Source organism: Callorhinchus milii, unplaced genomic scaffold (assembly GCF_018977255.1).
Source record: "Callorhinchus milii isolate IMCB2004 unplaced genomic scaffold, IMCB_Cmil_1.0 Scaffold2, whole genome shotgun sequence".
Classification (NCBI taxonomy): domain Eukaryota; kingdom Metazoa; phylum Chordata; class Chondrichthyes; order Chimaeriformes; family Callorhinchidae; genus Callorhinchus; species Callorhinchus milii.
This window is the reverse complement of record NW_024704743.1, coordinates 121,565,494-121,586,573: the sequence shown is the minus strand read 5'-3', so window position 1 is coordinate 121,586,573 and position 21,080 is coordinate 121,565,494. Positions and strand designations below refer to the sequence as shown.

The 21,080-nt window shown below is 45.1% G+C and overlaps 1 protein-coding gene across 1 annotated transcript in view; it reads left to right on the top strand.

Moving 5' to 3' along the window:
• Window positions 1–10,930: 10,930 nt before the first annotated feature.
• Window positions 10,931–21,080, top strand: part of LOC103179733 (cadherin-2) — a 33,934-nt gene continuing 23,784 nt past the window's right edge. Inside the window, exon 1 of the mRNA XM_007895129.2 lies at window positions 10,931–11,038. Within this exon, the coding sequence (XP_007893320.2) occupies window positions 10,988–11,038 (51 nt within the window). The 5' untranslated portion in view covers window positions 10,931–10,987. The remainder of the gene's footprint in view (window positions 11,039–21,080) is intronic.

Sequence of the window (21,080 nt, the reverse complement as noted above, 5' to 3'; positions counted from 1 at the left end):
TAACCCTCTAGTTTTTCCCATTATAATACAATACAAAATTACATTTGTATAGCGCTTTTCATGTCGGGAGGACATCCCAAGGTGCTGGACAATCAGGGATTTGGACCCAAGCAGAGGGGGAATCAGGAGAGGGCGGAAGGCCAGGGAGGGTGGCCAAAGGCACGGTCAAAGAAGAGGATCTTGAGACGTGCCTTGAGGCAAGGGAGGGGGCGAGGCGAATGTGGGATGGAGTTCCAAAGGTGGGGGCAGAGAGGCTAAGGTTAGGGTCAGGAACACCATGGTACAATAACCTACAAAGAATTTTAGTTGGTCAGAAGTGCTAACATGTTTTTTTGTTGTTTGATTGATTCTATTTTCTGCATTAAACAGTTGTTTTGACATTTCATTTTAGTTTAAGAGTAGTGAGAGTGGACACATTATTTCTTGCAAAGCAATTTACGGTGTTATGTTTATGCCTGTATGAATAATGATGCTCCAATATAGTAATGGTCCATTAAATAAAATTATTCATTTTGGGTTAAACCCTTGCAGTGAGTTGCATTCTTACTTAAATGCAGGTGATGCACAGCTTTGTTTCTACAAGTATAATACAAATTTACATTCAGAATTCTAGTGCCTTTCATGTCAGTAGGATGTGCCAATGCACTTGAATTGAATGCAAAAATCACTTGCATCTCTAATGGCTCCATTTGCAAACTACAATTTTTTGTGTATTGCAATCATTGTTATGATGCAACTTTGACTGGGTGAAAAAAAATCTACCCCAATGTCCTGTGAAGATTTCAGATTAAGTATTTTGTCCGCTTAAACAAATTTTCTACAATATTCCAGTATTGACAACTTAAAACAGAATTGCTGGTCAGCAGATCCAATCAATCACTTGAGCCGAGGTTTTAGCTGGGTTAGACTCCAGCAGTTACCCCAACGCACACTCTAGGGTCCCCAAGCCTTGGCTCTTGCCAACTTGCGCCTTATACTTTCCAGAATGAGGAAACAGGATGCAATACTCCAGAGTGCATATTCCATTCGAACAATCTATTTTGCTCACAAAATAACATACTCAACCCATTTTACAGTATATTCTGTGAAGCACTTTGAGGTGTCTCAAAGACATGAAAAGGCACTACAACAAATGTAAGGATTATTATTATTATCTCTGGAATTTCCATGTGCATGGAATTCTCAGTTTCAGTTTGGATACTCATAAGCATGATGATGGGTTTCCGCATGTGTCAGATACCCGGCTGAGCAAAAAAAAGATTTCAATCAATTGATCAATTGATCGATCGAGCCAGTCAGAGAAGAATGGATGAAGAAAGCCCTTTGGCCAATTTCGTCTCAGCTTTCCAGAATGCCCACCCTACAGTCTTCCCATTTAAAGCAACATAAACTGCCTGATCTCAATAACAATCAAGGAACCCTGGTGTCTTGTTTGATCCTCAACTGTCCTTCGAACCCCACATCCATGCCATGACCCGCTCTGCCTTCCCCCACCTCCTCAACATTGCCCGGTTTCACTACTGCTTCTCTCCTCAGACTGCCTAAACCCTCATTAACACATTCATCATATCCAGGCTTGAATATGTCAACTCCTTGCTTGTCGATCTTCCCAACTCTAAGCTGCAGATCATTGAGAACTCTACAACTCATGTCCTCTCCCGCACCAAGCTCCGAGACCCTATCACCCCTAGCCTCGTGCGGCTCCACTGGTACCTCATTCCCAAGAGGGTAGTTTAAAAAACCTCATCCTCGCTTTCAAAGCCCTCCACAGCCTTGCTCCTCCCACCTCCGTGACCTAACCCCATACCTGTCCACTCCCTCCGCTTGGCAGACTCTGGCCTGTTCCACATCGCCCACCCTGCCTGCCCCACCATCGGTGGTCGGGCCTTCAGCCTTTCTGCCCCACCCTTTGGAACTCCATCCCACAGATCCTTTACTTCGCTCTTTTCCTTGCCTCCTTCAAGCCCCGTCTCAAGATCTCCTGACCCCAACCCTCAGCTCGGGTCCAAATCCTTGACCGTCCACTGCCTTGGGACGTCCTTCCGACATGAAAGGTGTGATACAAATGTAATTTGTTGTTGTGAAAACATCATCATTTTGTCCCACTTCACATCTCTGCAGCATAAAAAACTACCCATTTCCCTCCACAGATAATGTCTTGCTGCTTTCTCCCCCAAACCAACTGTAGCATTGCAGAAATGATTGTGTCCCACAAAATATGTTCCTCGGGTCAACACCTCTCCTTATGTGCTCCAACACTGTGCTCAGGCTGATACTTACTCCTTTTCATTTTAAAGTCAATTATCGCACTATCACCTTTTAATTGGGAGTCTCTTCTGGATAGATATGAGGTGGATAACTGACCACTGATCCATCAAGCAGTCACCTGCATCTGGGATATGTGGAGTCCTGTAGTGTATTGGTTAGGGCACTTGCCTCACAAGTGAGAGGACCTGGGTTTGATTCCCAGGCAGGGCGAAACCTTAGGCAAGTTTCCGTCCTCCACACGTCTCTCAAATGTCATTTGTTGTTGTTTACCTAACAGAAGTTTGTTAGTCGATTGGCAGATCACTTTCTGAGGGCAATAATCCTTTTAAAAAAAAATCTATACAGATATATAAATAATTTGGTCACTCAATCCATGATTGTTTGCAGGACACCGCCGTGCGCAATTGGCTGCCACGTTTCGCAAACAAAATACACGGTCATCCCACTTTGCAGTGTATTCTTTGAGACGTTTCAACGACATAATAAGGCGCTGTATCAAATGCAAGGATTATTATATAAACATGGAATTACAAGCAAGTCAGCCACACTGACAATGTGCATTACAACAACAAATTACATTTGTATTGTGCCTTTTACGTTGGGAGGATGTCCCAAGGCACTGGTAAATAGCATTATCATACAGATAGTGAGGGATCAACATGTCTTCCTAATACTGTTCTTAGTTATTCGCATGTAAACTGTTTGGAGATATGGTAACATCTAAAGGCTGAAAAATCCTCAATCGGCAAAATAATCAGACTGGGTCAAATAACTATTTGTGGAACATTGCTGTACAATTGGCTGCTGGGTTTCGCCCACAAATGATCCACTTGACAATTCACCGTGTATTTCGTAGGCAAAACACAGCAACTAATTGCGCTCCCACAAACCCAGTGTCCCACAAACAGTCATGGATTGAGTGACCGTAATTCTTTTTTAAGGGATTATTATCCCGGGAAAGTGATCCATCAATCAAATAGCAACCGGGTTCCTACTTACTGCTGGATAAATAGAGGCGTGTGGAGTCAGGAAAACTTGCCAAAAGTTTCGCCCAGTGTGGGAAATGAACCAGGGGTCCTCGGAGTGCTCTAACCAATAGGCTACAGGACTCCACAATTATTACTGTTTGGGAGGAAATGTGGAAGACAGGTCTTGTTGTAACACATACCAAATTCCATATGTCGTTTTCCTTTTCGTGCAAAACACCCAAATGTCATTTGATCTTGTTCGTCCAGAATACACACCCTCATTGCGACATCAAGCTTCCCCCAACCCCTCCAATTAATCCCAAAGTAGACGAGATTTCAGGGGTCATGCCAGTTTCTGTATATCATGTACATATTTGGCTCCCCCTCCAGTAATATACAAACCACATCTATGGAAACGCTATTTAAGTGAAGGAGCAGTAAATCTATGGGACCGCCTCTCTAGGGTGACGGTGGAAGCAGAAAGTATTGATTATTTCAATAATAATAATAATCCTTGCATTTGATATAGCGCTTTTCAAGTCGGGAAGACGTCCCAAAGCGCTTCACAGAACACACTGTAAAGTGAATTGACTGTATATTTGTGGGCGAACGCGGCAGCCAATTGCGCACAGCAATGTCCCACAAACAGTCGTAGATTGAAAATGACCAATTTATTATTGTTTTGGAGGATTATTATTAGGCTCTGTGTGGAGTAAGGAAACTTGCCCAAGGTTTCGCCCTCTGCCTGGAATTGAACTCAGGTCTCTCGTTTGCAAAGCGAGTGCTCTAACCACTGAGCTACAGGACTCCACTTCAAGAACAAATTAGGCAAACTCGATGAACCCATCCGATCTCATCCCTCCAAAACACTATTGAACAAAATAATAATAAAATAATAAATCATTTCATAAAATTACTCATCCCCCGCTCCTCTACACATCACAGCATCAAGCTGCTTTCTAAATGAGTCTCAGAATCCTTGCCGCAACCACCGTTCCTCGAAACCTATTTCAGTCAACAACAACTTGCACTTATATAGCGCCCTCCACGCCGGGCGGCGTCTCAGAGCTTAACAAGGGTAGAGCGTAATGCCGAGCCAGGGGGAGGGGGAAGGTCATCGTAGGCGCGGTCGAAGAGGAAGGTCGTCAGGCACGACCTGAAGATGGGAAAGGAGGGGGCGAGGAGAAGGGATTGAGGGACCGAGCTCCAAAGTTTCAGGGCATAGTGGCTAAAGCCATGGCCGCCGATGGTGGAGCGGAGGATTCGGGGGACACGGAAGAGGCCGGACCCAGTAGCGAGGAGGCAGCGAGTACTGCTGTGGGGAGAGAGGAGGTTAGAGAGATGGGGGGGTGACCAAGGAATGGAGGATTTAAACACTAGAGAGAGGATCTTGAAGTGGATCCGCTCTGTGACAGGAGCCAGTGGAGTTTGGTCAGGACTGGAGTAATCGGGGTGTGGAGTTTGGTGCGGGTGAGAGTGTGGGCGGCGGAGTTTTGAATGAGCTGAATTTTGTGAATAGTGGAGGAGGGGAGACGGCGAGGAGGGGGTTAGAGTAGTCCAGCCGGGAGGTGACAAAGTAGTCCAGCTGGGACGTCCTCCCGACGTGAAAAGCGCTATATCAAATGCAAGGATTATTATTATTATTAAGGCATGGACAAGGGTTTCGGCAGCTTTTGGGGTGAGGTATTGTCAGAGACGGGCAATGTGCCAGAGGTGAAAAAAAGCGGTGCTGTTCAGGGACCGGATGTGGGGGAGGAATGATAACTGAGGATCGAACCTGACGCCTAAGTTGCGCACGGTTTCAGAGAATTTTAAGGACAGGTCGGGTAGGTTGAGGAGTCATTCATTTCCCTCTGAGCAACGTGAAATTGTGAAATTGCCCTTAGCATCTCTAAACAACTATCCTCTTTTTTTGCTGTCATGATGCATCCTGAAGTAATGATCTGCGTTTACTGTTTCAATTCCGTTTAAAAATAAATCAACTCTACGAGTGGAGTCCTGTAGCTCAGTGGTTAGAGCACTCGCTTTGCAAGCGAGAGACCTGAGTTCAATTCCAGGCAGAGGGCGACACCTTGGGCAAGTTTCCTTACTCCACACACCTAATAATAATCCCTCCAAAAAACAGAAACAATAATAAATTGGTCATTTTCAATCTACGACTGTTTGTGGGACATTGCTGTGCGCAATTGGCTGCCGCGTTCGCCCACAAATATACAGTCAATTCACTTTACAGTATATTCTGTGAAGCGCTTTGGGACGTCCTCCCGACGTGAAAAGCGCAATATCAAATGCAAGGATTATTATTATTATCTCTCAGCTGTCTTTTCCTGTAACTCAGTGGTTAGAGCACTCGTCTTACAGGCGAGAGATTTGGGTTCGATTCCCGGCAGGGCAAAACCTCGGGCAAGTTTCCTTGCTCCACACGCCTGATAATAGTCCCTCAAGAAAAAAAAACAATAATAGCTTGGTCACTCAACCACGACTGTTTGTGGGGCGCTGCTGTGCGCAACTGGCTGTCTCATTTCACCACAAATATACGGTCAATTCACTTTACAGTATATTCTATGAAGCGCTGTTAGACGTGTGGAAGACATGAAAAGCGCTATATCAAATGCAAGGATTATTATTAGTATAACTGGTGTGCAGCGGTAACAACAAACTATCGATTTTAAAACCCTCTCACCCGTCTTCAAATCCCTTCACGCTCTGGCACCTCCCTACCTCTCTGACCTGCTTACTCCACAACCCGGTACACAATGCCTCCGCTCGACTGGCTCTGGCCTCCTGTGATTTGTTTTTGAGTTCAACCTCTCTGCCCCCACCCATTGGAACTCCACCCCACGGTTCCTGTCGCCTCGCCTCCTCCCTTGCCTCCTTCAAGGCCCATCTCAAGAGCCTCCTGCGACGGCCGCGTCAGTCACCTCCTACCCCGAACCTCCCTGCTCTCCACCCCTCCTGACCGTCCAGCAACTTTGGTTGTCCTCCTGACCCGAAAGGTTCCGTACAAAGTGCAATTTGATACTGCTGATGTTGTTCTATAGGATTGTTTCGTGTTTTAAAAAAAATTCTATCGCAGTTTCCAACATTTGAAATGTAAATGTCACCCTGTCGCCTCGATATTCAGACGAGGGATGAGAGTTGTGGCATTGATTGGAGTATAAAAAAGTAATCTAAATTGTTCACACGAATTAAGCCAAAGTACTGATATTTAAAGCGAGTGTAAAGGGCTCAGCTCACCAGCGAGATGACCTGGGTTCGATTCCTTGGCAGGGGAAAAGGCAAGTTTCCTTACTCCATGTGCCTCTGTTTGTCTAGCAGTAAGTAGGAACGTGGTTGTTAGTCAATTGATGGATCGCTTTCCGGGAGTAATAATCCTTAAAAACAAATGCCATCACCCAATGTATGACCGTTTGTGGGACGCTGCTGTGCGCAATACTCAGTCAATTCACTTTACAATCTGTTCTGTGAAGCACTGTGAGATATCTTGATGATGTGATAAGGTGCTATGTTACGTGCAAGGACTATTACAATTATTTTACATGCAGTGCAGAATTTAAAGCTTCACAAAAAAACTGCAAACTTTGTGAAACTGTCAGCAAGATTTCCTCATTCGATACCGTTGAAAGACGGGAGTGCATCATCATGATTATCTTTGCAATTGATTTGCATAAAGACATGAGTCAACCTGCATCAGAAAGAAATGAGAAATGTTACCTGGATTTTTCGCTTGAGAAGCAATTAACAAGAATGTGTTGGGTCATGATTTTGCAAAGCCTCTCCCCTCGATAGTCAGTTTCGGATTATAAAAGGCTGATTGTGCGAATGCAATTTCAAGGCATAGGAATTTTAATACTAATCAGACTCAGGCCATTTTTGTCCGATTAATATTCCTACACCTTGTATTCATATTCTTGCTCTGCAATGTTCTAACACGTACATCAGTATCCTGCGGTTTGGGTAAATCTTTTGGTTGGGCATTGCTGTCCTATTGCATTGTTATGTACACATGGGTGTTTTAATAATAATACTTGCATTTGATATAGCACCTTATCATGCCTCAAAGCATAAGTATATAATCAGAGTATATATCAGAGTATAATGTAAAGTGAATTGACTATATTTTGTGGGTGAAACAATTGTGCGTAGTAGTGTCCTACAAACAGTCGTGGATTAAGTGATCAAATGTTTTGACATGTATTGCGTATACTCTTTGCTCACAAATCAATCAATCGATCGATCGATGGGTCGACTGATCATTTTTATTTTGACACTGACCTGGTTGTGGATGTGTTTGGCTTCTTTCGCTTGCACAGATCTCGAAAGTTTTAATTCTCCGACCTTCTGTTTTCAAAGAACCTCGTTTCTTTAAACGTTCAAGGATTTGCCAATAAAGTGAGCTCGGTGAAAGCAATCTTTCTCATCCTCTGGTTATTTTGTCACGCGCGAGCACGCTCACTCACACGCGCACACTCACGCGCACACTCACTCACACGCACGCACATGAGGCACAGACACGGATCACACAACGCCGCTCGAAACTTTTAAAATATTTAAAAATATTCAGATGCATCACCACCCACCACCCTCACCTTTCTGTCTCGTTTACCACCAAATCCTATTCTGTCCTACACAGTTATGCAGGTGCTTCCCTTTGCCCCTTCTTTTCCCCTTGCCCTCTCTTCTGTTACCCTCTTAGCCCTCTCTTTCTTCCCTCTTGCCCGCTCTCTGCTCCTTGCCCCCCGCCCTCTCCCCCTTGCCCCCCCCCCCCTCAGTCCTCCTTGCACTCGCCCCTCACCCTCTGCCCCTCTCGTCTCTCCGTGTTCCCTCTCTCTGTCCTCTTACCCTCTCTTGCCCTCTCTCTCTCCCTCCCTCCCTCCCTCTTGCCCTCTCTCTGCCCCCTCTTTCAGGCTTCTTACCCCTCGCTCTCTGCCCTTTGCAAGCCAAAGCCCTGACAGGTAGGGGGGTCCCAGGTGGATAAGCAGCGGAAAAGTTTTCTCTGCCCCCTTGCCCACTCTATCTCTGGCGTAGTACCCCCACTCTCTACCCTCTTTCTCTGGGTGCAGTTGCCCTCTCTCTGACCGCCCTCTTACCCCTCTGTGTGCCCTCTCTCTCTTAACCTCTCACTCTGCCCATTGCCCCTCTCTGTGTACCCCATCTCTCTCTCTGTACCCCCTCTCTCTGCCCATTTACCCTCTGTGTGCCCCTTCTCTCTGCCCATTTGCCCTCTGTGTGCCCCCTCTCTCTCTGTACCCCCTCTCTGTGCCCATTTACCCTCTCCATACCCCCTCACTCTGCCCATTTGCCCTCTGTGTGCCCCCCTCTGTACCCCCTCTCTGCCCATTTGCCCTCTGTGTGCCCCCTCTCTCTGTACCCCCTCTCTGTGCCCATTTGCCCTCAGTGTGCCCCCTCTCTCTGTACCCACTCCCTCTGCCCATTTACCCTCTCTGTACCCCCTCTGTGTGCCCATTTGTCCTGTGTGCCCTCCCTCCCTCTCTCTGTACCCCTTCTCTCTGTACACCCCGTGTGCCCATTTGCCCTCTGTGTGCCCTCTCTCTCTGTACCCTCTCTCTGCCCATTTACCCTCTGTACCCCCTCTCTCTGCCCATTTACCCTCTGTACCCCCTTTCCGTGCCCATTTGCCCTCTCTGTACCCCCTCTCTGTGCCCATTTGCCCTCTCTGTACCCCCTCTCTGTTCCCATTTGCCCTTAGTGTGCCCCCTCTCTCTGTACCCCCTCTCTGTGCCCATTTGCCCTCTCTGTACCCCCTCTCTGTTCCCATTTGCCCTTAGTGTGCCCCCTCTCTCTGTACCCCCTCTCTGTGCCCATTTGCCCTCTCTGTACCCTCTCTGTGCCCATTTGCCCTCTCTGTACCCCCTCTCTGTGCTCATTTGCCCTTAGTGTGCCCCCTCTCTCTGTACCTCCTCTCTGTGCCCATTTACCCTCTCTGTGCCCCCTCTCTGTGCCCATTTGCCCTCTCTGTACCCATTTGCCCTCTCTGTACCCTCTCTGTGCCCATTTGCCCTCTCTGTACCCCCTCTCTGTTCCCATTTGCCCTTAGTGTGCCCCCTCTCTCTGTACCCCCTCTCTCTGTGCCCATTTACCCTCTCTGTGCCCCCTCTCTGTGCCCATTTGCCCCCAGTGTGCCCTCTCTCTCTCTCTCTCTGTGTACCTGTGCAGTCAGTCCAGGGTTTGGCCGCTGACTCACAGAGGCTGAGGCTGAGGGGAAGGGCAGAGACCGGACGGACCGCACCGTCAGCGGCTCTCAGGTGAGGCTGCGCTGCCCTCCCCCCGCGGGGCTGAGAACTGTGCCCCAGGGGAGGGAGGGAGAGAGGGAGGGAGGAGGGTGGGGCTGGGGAGGGGGGGAGAGGGGGGAGGGAGAGGGGGGGAGGGTGGGGCTGGGGAGGGAGGGAGGGTGGGGCTGGGGAGGGAGGGAGGGAGGGGGAGGGTGGGGAGTGTTCACAGTGATAAGGTGTACCCACACCTCCACTCTCTCCACACCCACAGTCTGCCTCAGAGGGGCTCCGAGAGAGATAAAACAGAGAGAGAGAGAGAGAGCAGAGGGAGAGAGAGAGAGTGAACAGAGGGAGAGAGAGAGAACAGAGGGAGAGAACAGAGGGAGAGGGAGAGAACAGAGGGAGAGAGAGAGAGAGTGAACAGAGGGAGAGAGAGTGAACAGAGGGAGAGAGAGAGAGAGTGAACAGAGGGAGAGAGAGAGCAGAGGGAGAGAACAGAGGGAGAGAGAGAGAACAGAGGGAGAGAGAGAGAGAGTGAACAGAGGGAGAGAGAGAGAACAGAGGGAGAGAACAGAGGGAGAGGGAGAGAACAGAGGGAGAGAGAGAGAGTGAACAGAGGGAGAGGGAGAGAGAGCAGAGGGAGAGAGAGAGAGAGTGAACAGAGGGAGAGAGAGAGAACAGAGGGAGAGAAAGAGGGAGAGGAGAGAACAGAGGGAGAGAGAGAGAGTGAACAGAGGGAGAGGGAGAGAGAGCAGAGGGAGAGAGAGAGAGTGAACAGAGGGAGAGAGAGAGAGAGTGAACAGAGGGAGAGAGAGAGAGTGAACAGAGGGAGAGAGAGAGGGAGAGAGTGAACAGAGGGAGAGGGAGAAAGTGAACAGAGGGAGAGAGAGTGTGAGATTAAAGAGAGAGTGTGAGATTAAAGAGAGAGTGTGAGATTAAAGAGAGAGAGAGAGTGAGAGAGTGAGATTAAAGAGGGAGAGAGAGAGTGTGAGATTAAAGAGGGAGAGAGAGAGTGAGATTAAAGAGGGAGAGAGAGAGTGTGAGATTAAAGAGGGAGAGAGAGAGACAGAGTGTGAGATTAAAGAGGGAGAAAGGTGGAACCCACTCAATCAAAGAGGGGGGGAGAAAAAAAGTTAAGAGAGAAAACAAGAGAGAAAGAGTGAGAAGAGGAAGAAAGGGGAAAACAGTCGAGAGGAACAGGGGAGGGAGGCAGAGAGATAGAGAGAGAGAGTGAAAGAAAGAAAGAAAGAAAGAAAGAAAGAAAGAAAGAAAGAAAGAAAGAAAGAAAGAAAGAAAGAAAGAAAGAAAGAAAGAAAGAAAGAAAGAAAGAAAGAAAGAAAGAAAGAAAGAAAGAAAGAAAGAAAGAAAGAAAGAAAGAAAGAAAGAAAGAAAGAAAGAAAGAAAGAAAGAACGAGTTAGAAAAGAAGGGAGAGAGAGTTGGGGGTGAGTGAGTGAGTGAGTGAGTGAGTGTGTCAGTCAGAATTAGAGAGGTAAAGGGGGGGAGAGAGGGACTGGAACATGTCTTGGACAATATCAAGGAGAGAAGTTGCCCTCTGGATCTGTTTACTGGTGAGTACACTGTCCCATTAACCTCCACCAAAGCCTCTGCACCATCTGAACTCCTTTGCATTCAACATTTCAAGTCTTATTCCCATTTGAACTCCTAAAATTGTGGCTTTTTCCAATGGTTCTTTTTTTTTTGCTATTGCTCTCTTCCCCTAATTCAGGTTTCAGAACCACCGACTTCCTGGTTTGTATTTTGCTGCTATTTCTGACTCTACTCGTTGCTGTATTTAAACTCATTTTAAAAAAAATCTTCTTTTTTTTTTGGTGGGGGGTTGTGTGGGAGGCACTTGTTTTGCTTGGATCAAGTTTTGTTGTGTAGAGAGGAGGGAGAATCTCTTTCCTTCTTGTTATAACTCCTTTGTTGTTGTTTCTTAAATAAATTAACTTTTTAATTTGCTTTCGCTCTAACAATAACAATCCTTGCATTTTGATACAGCGCCTTATCACGTTGTTGAGACGTCTCGAAGCGCTTCGCAGAATATACCGTAAAGTGAATTGACTGTATAGTCAATCAAACTTTGTATCGATACAATGGACTTAGATGTTATCATAAATAACCTTTGCGTTTGATATATGCATTTGAAAATGTTTCTTGTTTTTAAAAAAATATTTATATACAGTGTGTTATTTGATACAGTAAATTCTATTAGCCTTTGGGTGTTGGCCGGGCTTTCGGTCTCTCTGCCCCCACACTCTGGAACTCCATCCCACGGTCCCTTGGCCTCGCTTCCTCCCTCGCCTCCTTCACGGCCGGTCTCAAGACCCTTCTCTTCGACCGTGTCTTTGGTCTCCCTCCCACCTCTCTGCCTTCCCTCACCCCTACACCACCCCTCCGACACCTGACTGTTCAGCGCTTTGAGAAGTCCTCCCGACTTGAAAGGCGCTCTATAAATGTAATTTTGTTGTTGGTAGTGGCGGTGGTGGTGAAGAGAGGTTTATTGAACTGTAGAAGCAATAAAACTAGTGTGAGAGCGGGAACTGTAAATACAACTTTTTTTCTGTATATATAAAAGTGTTTAAAGTTTGGTCAGGTCTTTGTCTTGGAACTGGTTCAGGGCAATTAGTAGGGTTGATCAATATTTTTTGATGCAAATAATAATAATCCCTGCATTTGGTATAGGCCATATCATTGAGACGTCTCACAGAATATGTTGTAAAGTGAATTGAATGTGTATTTTGCGAGTGAAACGTGGCAGCCAATTGCGCACAGCAGTGTCCCACAAACAGTCGTGGATTGCGTGAGTGACCAGATTTTTTTTTGAGGGATTCTTACCCCCCTGGAAAACGATCCACCAATCGACTAACAACTGGATTCCCATTTACTGCTAGCAAAAGAGAGGTGTGTGGAGTAAGGAAACTTGTCTAAGGTTTCACCCTGCCCGGGAATCAAACCCAGGTTGATTATTAATAATCCTTGCATTTCATACAGCGTCTCATTGGGTCAAAATGTCTCAAAGTGCTTTACAGCCACAAATATACAGTCAATTCACTTTACAGTCTATTCTGTGAAGCGCTTTGAGACGTCGAGAAGACGTGGAAAGCGCTATAACATATGCAAGGATTATTATTATTACAGGTGATTACAGTCAGGTATAGTGACCGTTTTGATAGGAAAGTACTGTGAGCAAAGTATTGTCCCACAAAATAGTAATTTGCCAGCCACAACACTCGGAGAAATTTTAATGTCGGGTGGACATATGGAGTCCTGTCGCTCAGTGGTTAGAGCACTCGCTTTGCAAGCAAGACACCTGGGTTCAATTCCAGGCAGAGGGCGAAACCTTGGGCAAGTGTCCTTACTCCACACAGAGCCTAATAATAATCCCTCCAAAAACCCAAAACAATAATAATTGGTCATTTTCAATCTACGACTGTTTGTGGGACATTGCTGTGCGCAATTGGCTGCCGCGTTCGCCCACAAAATATACAGTCAATTCACTTTACAGTATATTCTGTGAAGCGCTTTGGGACGTCCTCCCGACGTGAAAAGCGCTATATCAAATGCAAGGATTATTATTATTATTATTATATCAAAGGATTTTACTGTGAAGCATAGTTATTGTGCATAATTAGACAAATGCGGAAAGCAATTTGTATATAGCAGTGTCCCACAAACAGCCTTGAAGTAAAATGACCAATTCTATTTGGGGGATCATTGGGCAGGACACTGGGAGAAAGAAACTCCTTTCTCTATTTGAACAGTGTCCTTGTGAATATTGTTAATGTCCACCTGAAAAAGCAAGCAGATGGGAGCTTGATTTGTGTGATTCAAAGGACAGTATCTTCTGACTACGAGGCAAATTCATAATTGATTCTCCTGGTATGAATTTTTCATGATTATGTTACAACATTTTTGATTCCATCCCTTAATGATTTAGCTCAAACCATAGAAAACAATGCAAAGTTCTGTATAAGAAGATATTGGATGCAGTTAAACATCAGTCACTACACTTTTACATCGAATCCTGTGAAGCGCTTTGAGACATCCTCCCAATATGACAGGTGGTGTAACCGGGAGAAGGGAATTTCTCTATCCCCGTGTCCTTGGCCAACAATCCCCCATATAAAAATGAGTCACTCACTCTATGGCTGTTTATGGGACATTGCTGTGAGCAATTGCGTTACCAAGTTTGCCTACAAATACACGATCACTCCATTTCACAATAAATCCTGTGAAGTGCTTTGAGACCGGCTTCTGACATGTTAAGGTGCTATATCAAATGCAAGGATGATTATTATTATTACGCATCATCGAACTGGAGTGTCAGCCCACGGTATGAGTTCACGTCCAGATGGGTTGAATTCGTAACCTTCTGAGTGAGAGGCGAGAGTGCTACCATAATAAACCAAACACGTAATCCTGTTGACTTCAGAGATCTGTGACAGTGTAAGAAATGAATTGAATATTACGGTAGTACAGATATAATGCTAACTTAGCTGTGGAGCTAACACAGTGATTTTGGCACTACTGTGCTTGGGTCTTACAATCATTAATCTTGGAAGTCCTGTAGCTCAGTGGTTCGAGCACTCGTCTTACAAGCGAGAGATTTGGGTTTGATTCACGCCAGGGCGCAACCTTGGGCAAGTTTTCTTACTCCACACGCCTGATAATAATCACTCAAGAAAAAAATAATAATTTGGTCACTTCAATCCACGACTGTTTGCTGTGCGCAATTGGCTGCCGCGTTTCACCTACAAATATACAGTCAATTCACTTTACAGTATTTTCTGTGAAGCGCTTTGAGGTGTCTCGAAGACGTGATAAGGCGCTATGTCAAATGCAAGGATTATTATAGTTATTGTCCTGGTCATTTAATAAATAATAATAATCCTTGCATTTGATGTAGTACCTTATCACGTTGTTGAGACGTCTCAATGCACTTCACAGAATATATTGTAAAATGGATCGACTGTGTATTTTGTGGGCAAAACGCGGCAGCCAATTGCGCACAGCAGTGTCCCGCAAACAGTCGTGGATTGAGCGACCACTTTTTCTTGAAGGGATTATTACCCAGAAAAGCAATCGTCCAATCGACTAAAAAACAGGTTCCTACTTACTGGTAGATAAAGAGAGGCATGTGGACTAAGGAAACTTGCTTAAGATTTAGCCTTGTTTGGGAATCACACCCATGTCTTTCGCTTGTGAGGCGAGCGCTCTAACCATTATGCTGAAGAACGTAGCACCTTATTATGTCGTGAGGCGTTTCAAAGCAAAAAAAATTTGAAGGCTTGAGCAATGTGAATTTTGCATTTTAAGTAAGTGCTTGGACAGAGTGCGAACCTTATTCATTGTGAAGTAGTGAACTTGTACAAATGTATTGCTCAGGGGTGACTGTTTTCAACAGTCCCTCTTAGAATTTTTTTTTGTTTGTTTCACTCTTGACTTTCATTTAACTGTGAAACTAAACTGTCTGTCCTGCGCCTTGGCATGTCCTTCCGATATGAAAGACATTATACAAAAGTAATTTTGTTGTTGTTGTGAAGAGCCTATTACACTGTCAAACTGAACCTGTCAGGTATTCCTTCAGTACGTGGGACAAGGTTTTTGTCACCCTCGAGGGAGTGGTACCCAACTCCCTTTTTTTTACCAGAAATCAGATGACAAAGTTGCTGAACCAGATTTTCGCTGAAACGTTTATTTTGTCACCCCCAGTTCTTTGAAACACACGTAGGAGCTGCCTCTGATCTCATTCCCAGACAATGGTGCATTGAATCAAACCAGATTTTGATTCAAAGAAAGCAGAGTCATCAATTCATTGTTGTAATGCTATCAACATTTCAGTGCTAAACGTTACTCAAAAGGGTGTTGGCCTGATTTTCTGAGTACTCTTGTCTTTGGTCAAATGACTTAAGGCTCACATCAGGACTTTCAACTCGCATGACCTAATCTGTCACTCCCCAACAACAAATCCAACAAGTGGAGTCCTGTAGCATAGTGGTTAGAGCACTTGCCTTGCAAGCGAGAGTACTTGGGTCAGTTCCCAGGCAGGGGAAAACCTGAGGCAAGTTTCCTTACTCCACACCCTTCTGTTTGCCTAGCAATAAATAGGAATACAGTTGTTAGTCGATTGGTGTATCACTTTTCTGAGGGTGGTAATCAATCCCCCCCCCCCCACAAACAATAATAATTTGGTCACTCAAGCCACGACTATTTGTTGACACTGCTGTGCGCAATTGTCTACAATCAATTCACTTTATAATATATTCTGTGAGCACTCTAGAAGTCTCAACTACATGATAAGGCGCTATATCAAATGCAAGGATCATTAATGTATAATAATCTAAAACAACAGGAACTTGCATTTAAATAGAGCCCTTCACTCGGAGCACTGCATAGAGGCAAGGTTGGATACCGAGCATGGGAAAGGGAGGGGAGAATGGGGAAGTGACCGAAGACGTGGTTGAAAAGGTTGGTCTCCAATGCATTGCTGGGCATGTGGTGCATTGTCTGATGTGCTGCAGTTCAGATGAGACAGCAAACCTGCTCAGGTGGGCATTAAAGATCCCATGGCACAATTCTGAATTTACAGGAAGTTTTTTCGAGTGTCCTGGCCAACAATCCCCCAGATCAAAAATTAGTCATTCACTTTGTGGTGGCTGATGTGCCTCCCTTGTTGAGTAATGGAGTCTCATTTGCTTTTCCAATTTTATGCCAGAATCCAATGTTATAACAATTACATTTGTAAAGTGCCTTTCACGTCAGGAGGGATCAGGACCTGTGTGGAAGAGACGGGCAATGTTGTGGAGGTGAGGAAAGGCAGAAAGGATCATGGCACGGATGTAGGTATTAAAGGGCTCTGTGAGATGTAGAGTGCATCCGTGAATGGTGATGCTGTCAGCGCCTAAGGTGAGGAGCAAAGCAGGAGGGCCTCTGTCATGTCAACATTCAGTTGGAAAAAATTGGCTCTTATCTAGGACTGACGAGACAATCCGTCAGGACAGCAGTGGACCTGGAGTCAAGGCTGGAAGCAAAGATAGAGTTGAGCATCATCTGCATACATGAGGAAGTTAACCCCGTGCCTGCGGATGATATCACCGAGCATATAAATATTAAAGAGGAGTGGACCAAGGGCAGAGTCCTGAGGAATGCTCCAGGGGACTGTGCAGGGGCTCGAAGAGATGCTTTTAATGCATACAAAGTAGAGACGATGAGAAAAGTAAGATTAAAACCAGGCAAGGACAGAACCATGGAAGTAGAGCTGAGAGGAGAGGTGGTGCAGAAGAACAGAGTGGTCAAGACAACCGAAGTAGGGCACGGTAGAATATTCTCTCAATTTATTTATTCCTGAATGACTGGGAGGTACCTATCCAATAATCTAAAGCAAGATTCCTGGCCACAATTGAGTGAAAAGACCAGATAATTTAAATGCTTGAAAAATAATGTTAAAGTGCATGTGGAGAGAATAGTGTTCTGTTAGGTGGCTCATGTGGAAAGAATAGCCAGCACAAACTTGATGGGTTGAATGGACTGTAGCTCAGTCAATGTGTATTATTCAACCTTGGTTGGTTAAATTCCATTTCTGAAACCATTCCATGGCACCAAAAGTACCAAAATTGTAGTTTTTCCATAATGTTTGTTTAGCTAATGCTGCCAATCCTCACTTGTACAACCTTAACCATTGTTAAGCAGGTACTTGTGACGTTCCTTCCTTAAAGGAGTTAAATCAACATTGTTTAAAATTTATTTAGCCTATTATTTTCAAGGATGTTTATGCTACATCTAGACAACATCTAGACTTACAACAATGTAAGGCAAACAGAGTTGTGATAATGGGGGATTTCAATTATCCCAATATAGACTGGCAAAATAGCAGCGCTAAGGGCAAGGCAAGAGAAAGGTTCATAGACTGTGTACAGGAAAATTTTCTTGAGCAGTATGTCTCCAGTCCTACGATGAAGGAAGCATTGCTGGATCTTGTCCTGGGGAATGAAGTAGGTTGAACAGGTTTCGGTAGGGGAGCATCTAGGTAACAGTGACCATAATAATATTAGATTTAGATTACTCATGAATGGGACAAAGTACAGTCAAGGGTGAAAATGCTTGACTGGAAAAGGGCTAATTTTGATGGGCTAAAAAAGGGACCGAGATTTGGTGGACTGGCAAGTAAGACTAGCAGGTAAAACGACTCATGAGCAAAGGGAGAACTTCAAAGATATGATAGCTCAAGGTCTAAGTAGATATATTCCCACAAAAGGGAAATGTGCGACAACCAAGCCAGCCTGGATGACCAGGGATATTCTGTCTAGGATGAAAAAGAAGAAGACGGCGTACGACAATTGGAAGACGCAAGACACTGAGGATAGCAAAGTGCATTATAGAGAATGCAGGAGTGATCTTAAAAGAGCGATAAGACAGGCTAAAGATTGCATGAGAAGAGGTTAGCGGGTAACATAAAGGGGAATCCCAAAATATTTTACAAGCACATAAAGGAAAAAGGTTAGTTAAAGGTAGGGTGGGGCCAATCAAAGACAATGACGGCCGTCTTGTTGTGGAGGCAAAGGACATGGCTGATGTACTAAACGAGTACTTTGCATCTGTCTTCATAATGGAAATGGATGCCACAAATGCCACAGTATTGGATGAGAGGATAGAGGAAATAGATCAGATTACTATAGACAGAGAGGAAGTTCTGAAAAGATTGACTGAGCTCAAAATTGATAAGTCATCAGGACCCGATGGGTTTCACCCAAGGTTGCTGTGTGTTAGAAAATCCAAATAGGAGACACTCGCTCAAATGGATTATATTGGTTCTTTAACACTCAGAATCCCAATGGGTTAATACACTCGGTTAATTGCCCTCAGGCACGGCCATCGTCCCAACTATCTATTAGTTACAATCGTACTGGACTCCTAATTTCTGCGAGTACCACGGCCACCGTCCCAACTATTTACTAGTTACGGTCGTACTGGACTCATAAACACGTCAACTGCCGAATGTATTAATTCAGAGTATCCTGCCGAATCCCAAATTGTTAAAAAATAAAATCAGCCAAATCTGTAAGGAAATAACACTAATTCCTTTAACCAGATATCTGACTGTTTTATTATTATTCGTTCGTTATTCCCCAATATCCCGATGGCTCAGACCAAAGGCCGGTACAATCAACAGATCTTATAACAGAACAATACCACTGTAGATATCTCGAGTTCAACACTGTGTCTTTACTACACATAAGCTTGATTCTTCATGCTTTCAGTCTTCTTGCTTACAGCTTTCAATCTTCCATCTGATATCCTCAGCCTTAGTGTTTCTAGCTCTGTCTTCCATCTCCGTACCCTTGTCTCCGCAGCCCGGGATGGCCCCATCTCCCGTATCCTTGTCTCCGCGACCCGGGACGGGCCCGTACACAAAGTTATCGGAACTCTTATCCCGATGCTCGTCCAATCATGGTGCGGACATTAGATGGTGCTGGTCGAAATCATGCTGGGTTCACGTGAACACCTCATGGGGTGTACGTGCCTCAGCACACATACACGTTGTCCTTGTCTAAGATAGAGGATTGATCTGTTTAGGGCTGTATCTGGTGCTCATTATTTTGTGGTGTGGGATCATTAGTACATTCCTTTTAAGTGACTGGTTATTTCTTATCAGTAACCCGGGATGGTACCAAGGTCCTCTAGTTTAAGCAATTTGCTCGTTAGCTGCTATTCTTGAGGGTTGCCTTTTGTTGCTCTTGAGTGTTTATCATGAGCGTCAGTCCAGTTGCCCCCCACACTTAACTGAAACATTAACCCGTTCTCAACATCTATTATGATTCTAACATTGTACAAAAAGTGTAAATTCTAACATGTGAGAGATACGGGTTCAAATAATGGAGGCTTTGGCCATTATATTTCAATCTTCATTGGACACAGGAGTGGTGCCAAGAGACTGGGGAGTGGCTAATGTTACCCCCCTCTACAAAAAGGGGCAGAAAGACAAACCAGGAAATTACAGGCCAGTCAGCCTAACTTCGGTAATAGGAAAACTACTGGAGACCATAATCCGGGACAGAATAAATCTCTACTTAGAGGAACATGAGGTAATTAGAGGCAACCAACATGGATTTGTTAAAGGCAAATCTTGCCGAACAAATCTAATAGAATTTTTTGAAGAGGTGACTGCGACATTAAGGCACTGGAAAGGGTGCAGAGGAGATTCACGAGAATAATACCAGGAATGGGGAACCTTAGCTATGAGGACAGGCTGGAGAAGTTAGGACTTTTCCCATTAGAGCAGAGACGGTTACGCAGGGACCTGATAGAGGTCTTCAAGATCATGAAAGGTTTCGACAGGCGAGATAGGGAAAAGCTGTTTCCGCTGGTAGGTGTGTCTGTGACTCGTGGTCACAGCCTTAAGATATCTACTAAAAGAAGTAGAGGGGAGGTTAGAAGAAATGTTTTCACTCAGCGAGTTGTTGGAATTTGGAATGATCCGCCCGAAAGGGCAGTGAAGTCCGATTCGATAACAGCTTTTAAGAGAGAACTGGATAGGTATCGGGGGAAGACGGGTTTGCAGGGTTATGGGGAGAAAGCTGGTGATTGGGGTTAGTGAAAGTGACGCTCTGTCAAAGAGCCGCACAGGCTCGATGGGCCGAATGGCCTCCTTCTGTGCCGTAACATTCTATGAAAAAATACTTGGATTTATAAAGTGCCCTTCACATGTGGCAGCATCTCGGAGCCCAACACCGAGCTGGGGAGAGGTAGGAAGTGACCGTAAGCACAGTCGAAGAGGAAGGTCTTCAGTTGTGATCTAACTGAGGGGAAGGAGGGGACAAGGTGGAGGGATGGGAGGGAGAGAGTTCTGAAGCTTCGTGGCAGAGTGTAGTGGCTGAAAGCGTGGCTGGCGATGGTGGAGGGGATGAGCGGTGAGCAGGAAGCTCGAGCCAGCTGAGCAGAGGCAATGGTTAGTAGGGAGAAAGGAGGTCAGGAAGATAGGGAGGTACCAGAGCGTAAGGGATTTATATATGGACTATATATGGGAATATCTACTCCACATTGTATCAGCTATCTGTAGGGATTTCTATTCCACATTGTAATGACTATCTGTGGGAATGTCCTGCACATTCTAGCGACCATTTGTGGGAATGGGAAACCAAAAGAGGGAAAAAAAGTGCAGATTGGGTAATGGCATCTGAGAGGAAGATGGGTTAGTGTTCTGACTGGGCTTTTCTAGCTTTCCTTATTTTAGATTTCAAATGTTCATTCTTAGTTCTCTATCCACTTCTTTAGTGGAATCCTGTGGCTCAGTGGTTAGAGCACTCGCCTTGCAAGCGAAAAAACTGGGTTCAATTCCCGGCAGGGTAAAACTTTGGGCAAGTTTCCTTACTCCACGTGTCTGATAATAATCCCTCAAAAAAATAATAAAATTGGTCACTTCAATCCACGACTGTTTGTGGGACGCCGCTGTGCGCAATTGGCTGCCGTGTTTCACCCACAAATATACGGTCAATTCACTTTACAGTATATTCTGTGAAGCGCTTTGAGACGTCTAGAAGGCGTGAAAAGCGCTATATCAAATGCAAGGATTATTATTGTTTTATTATTTTGACTAGAATAAACCTCAGA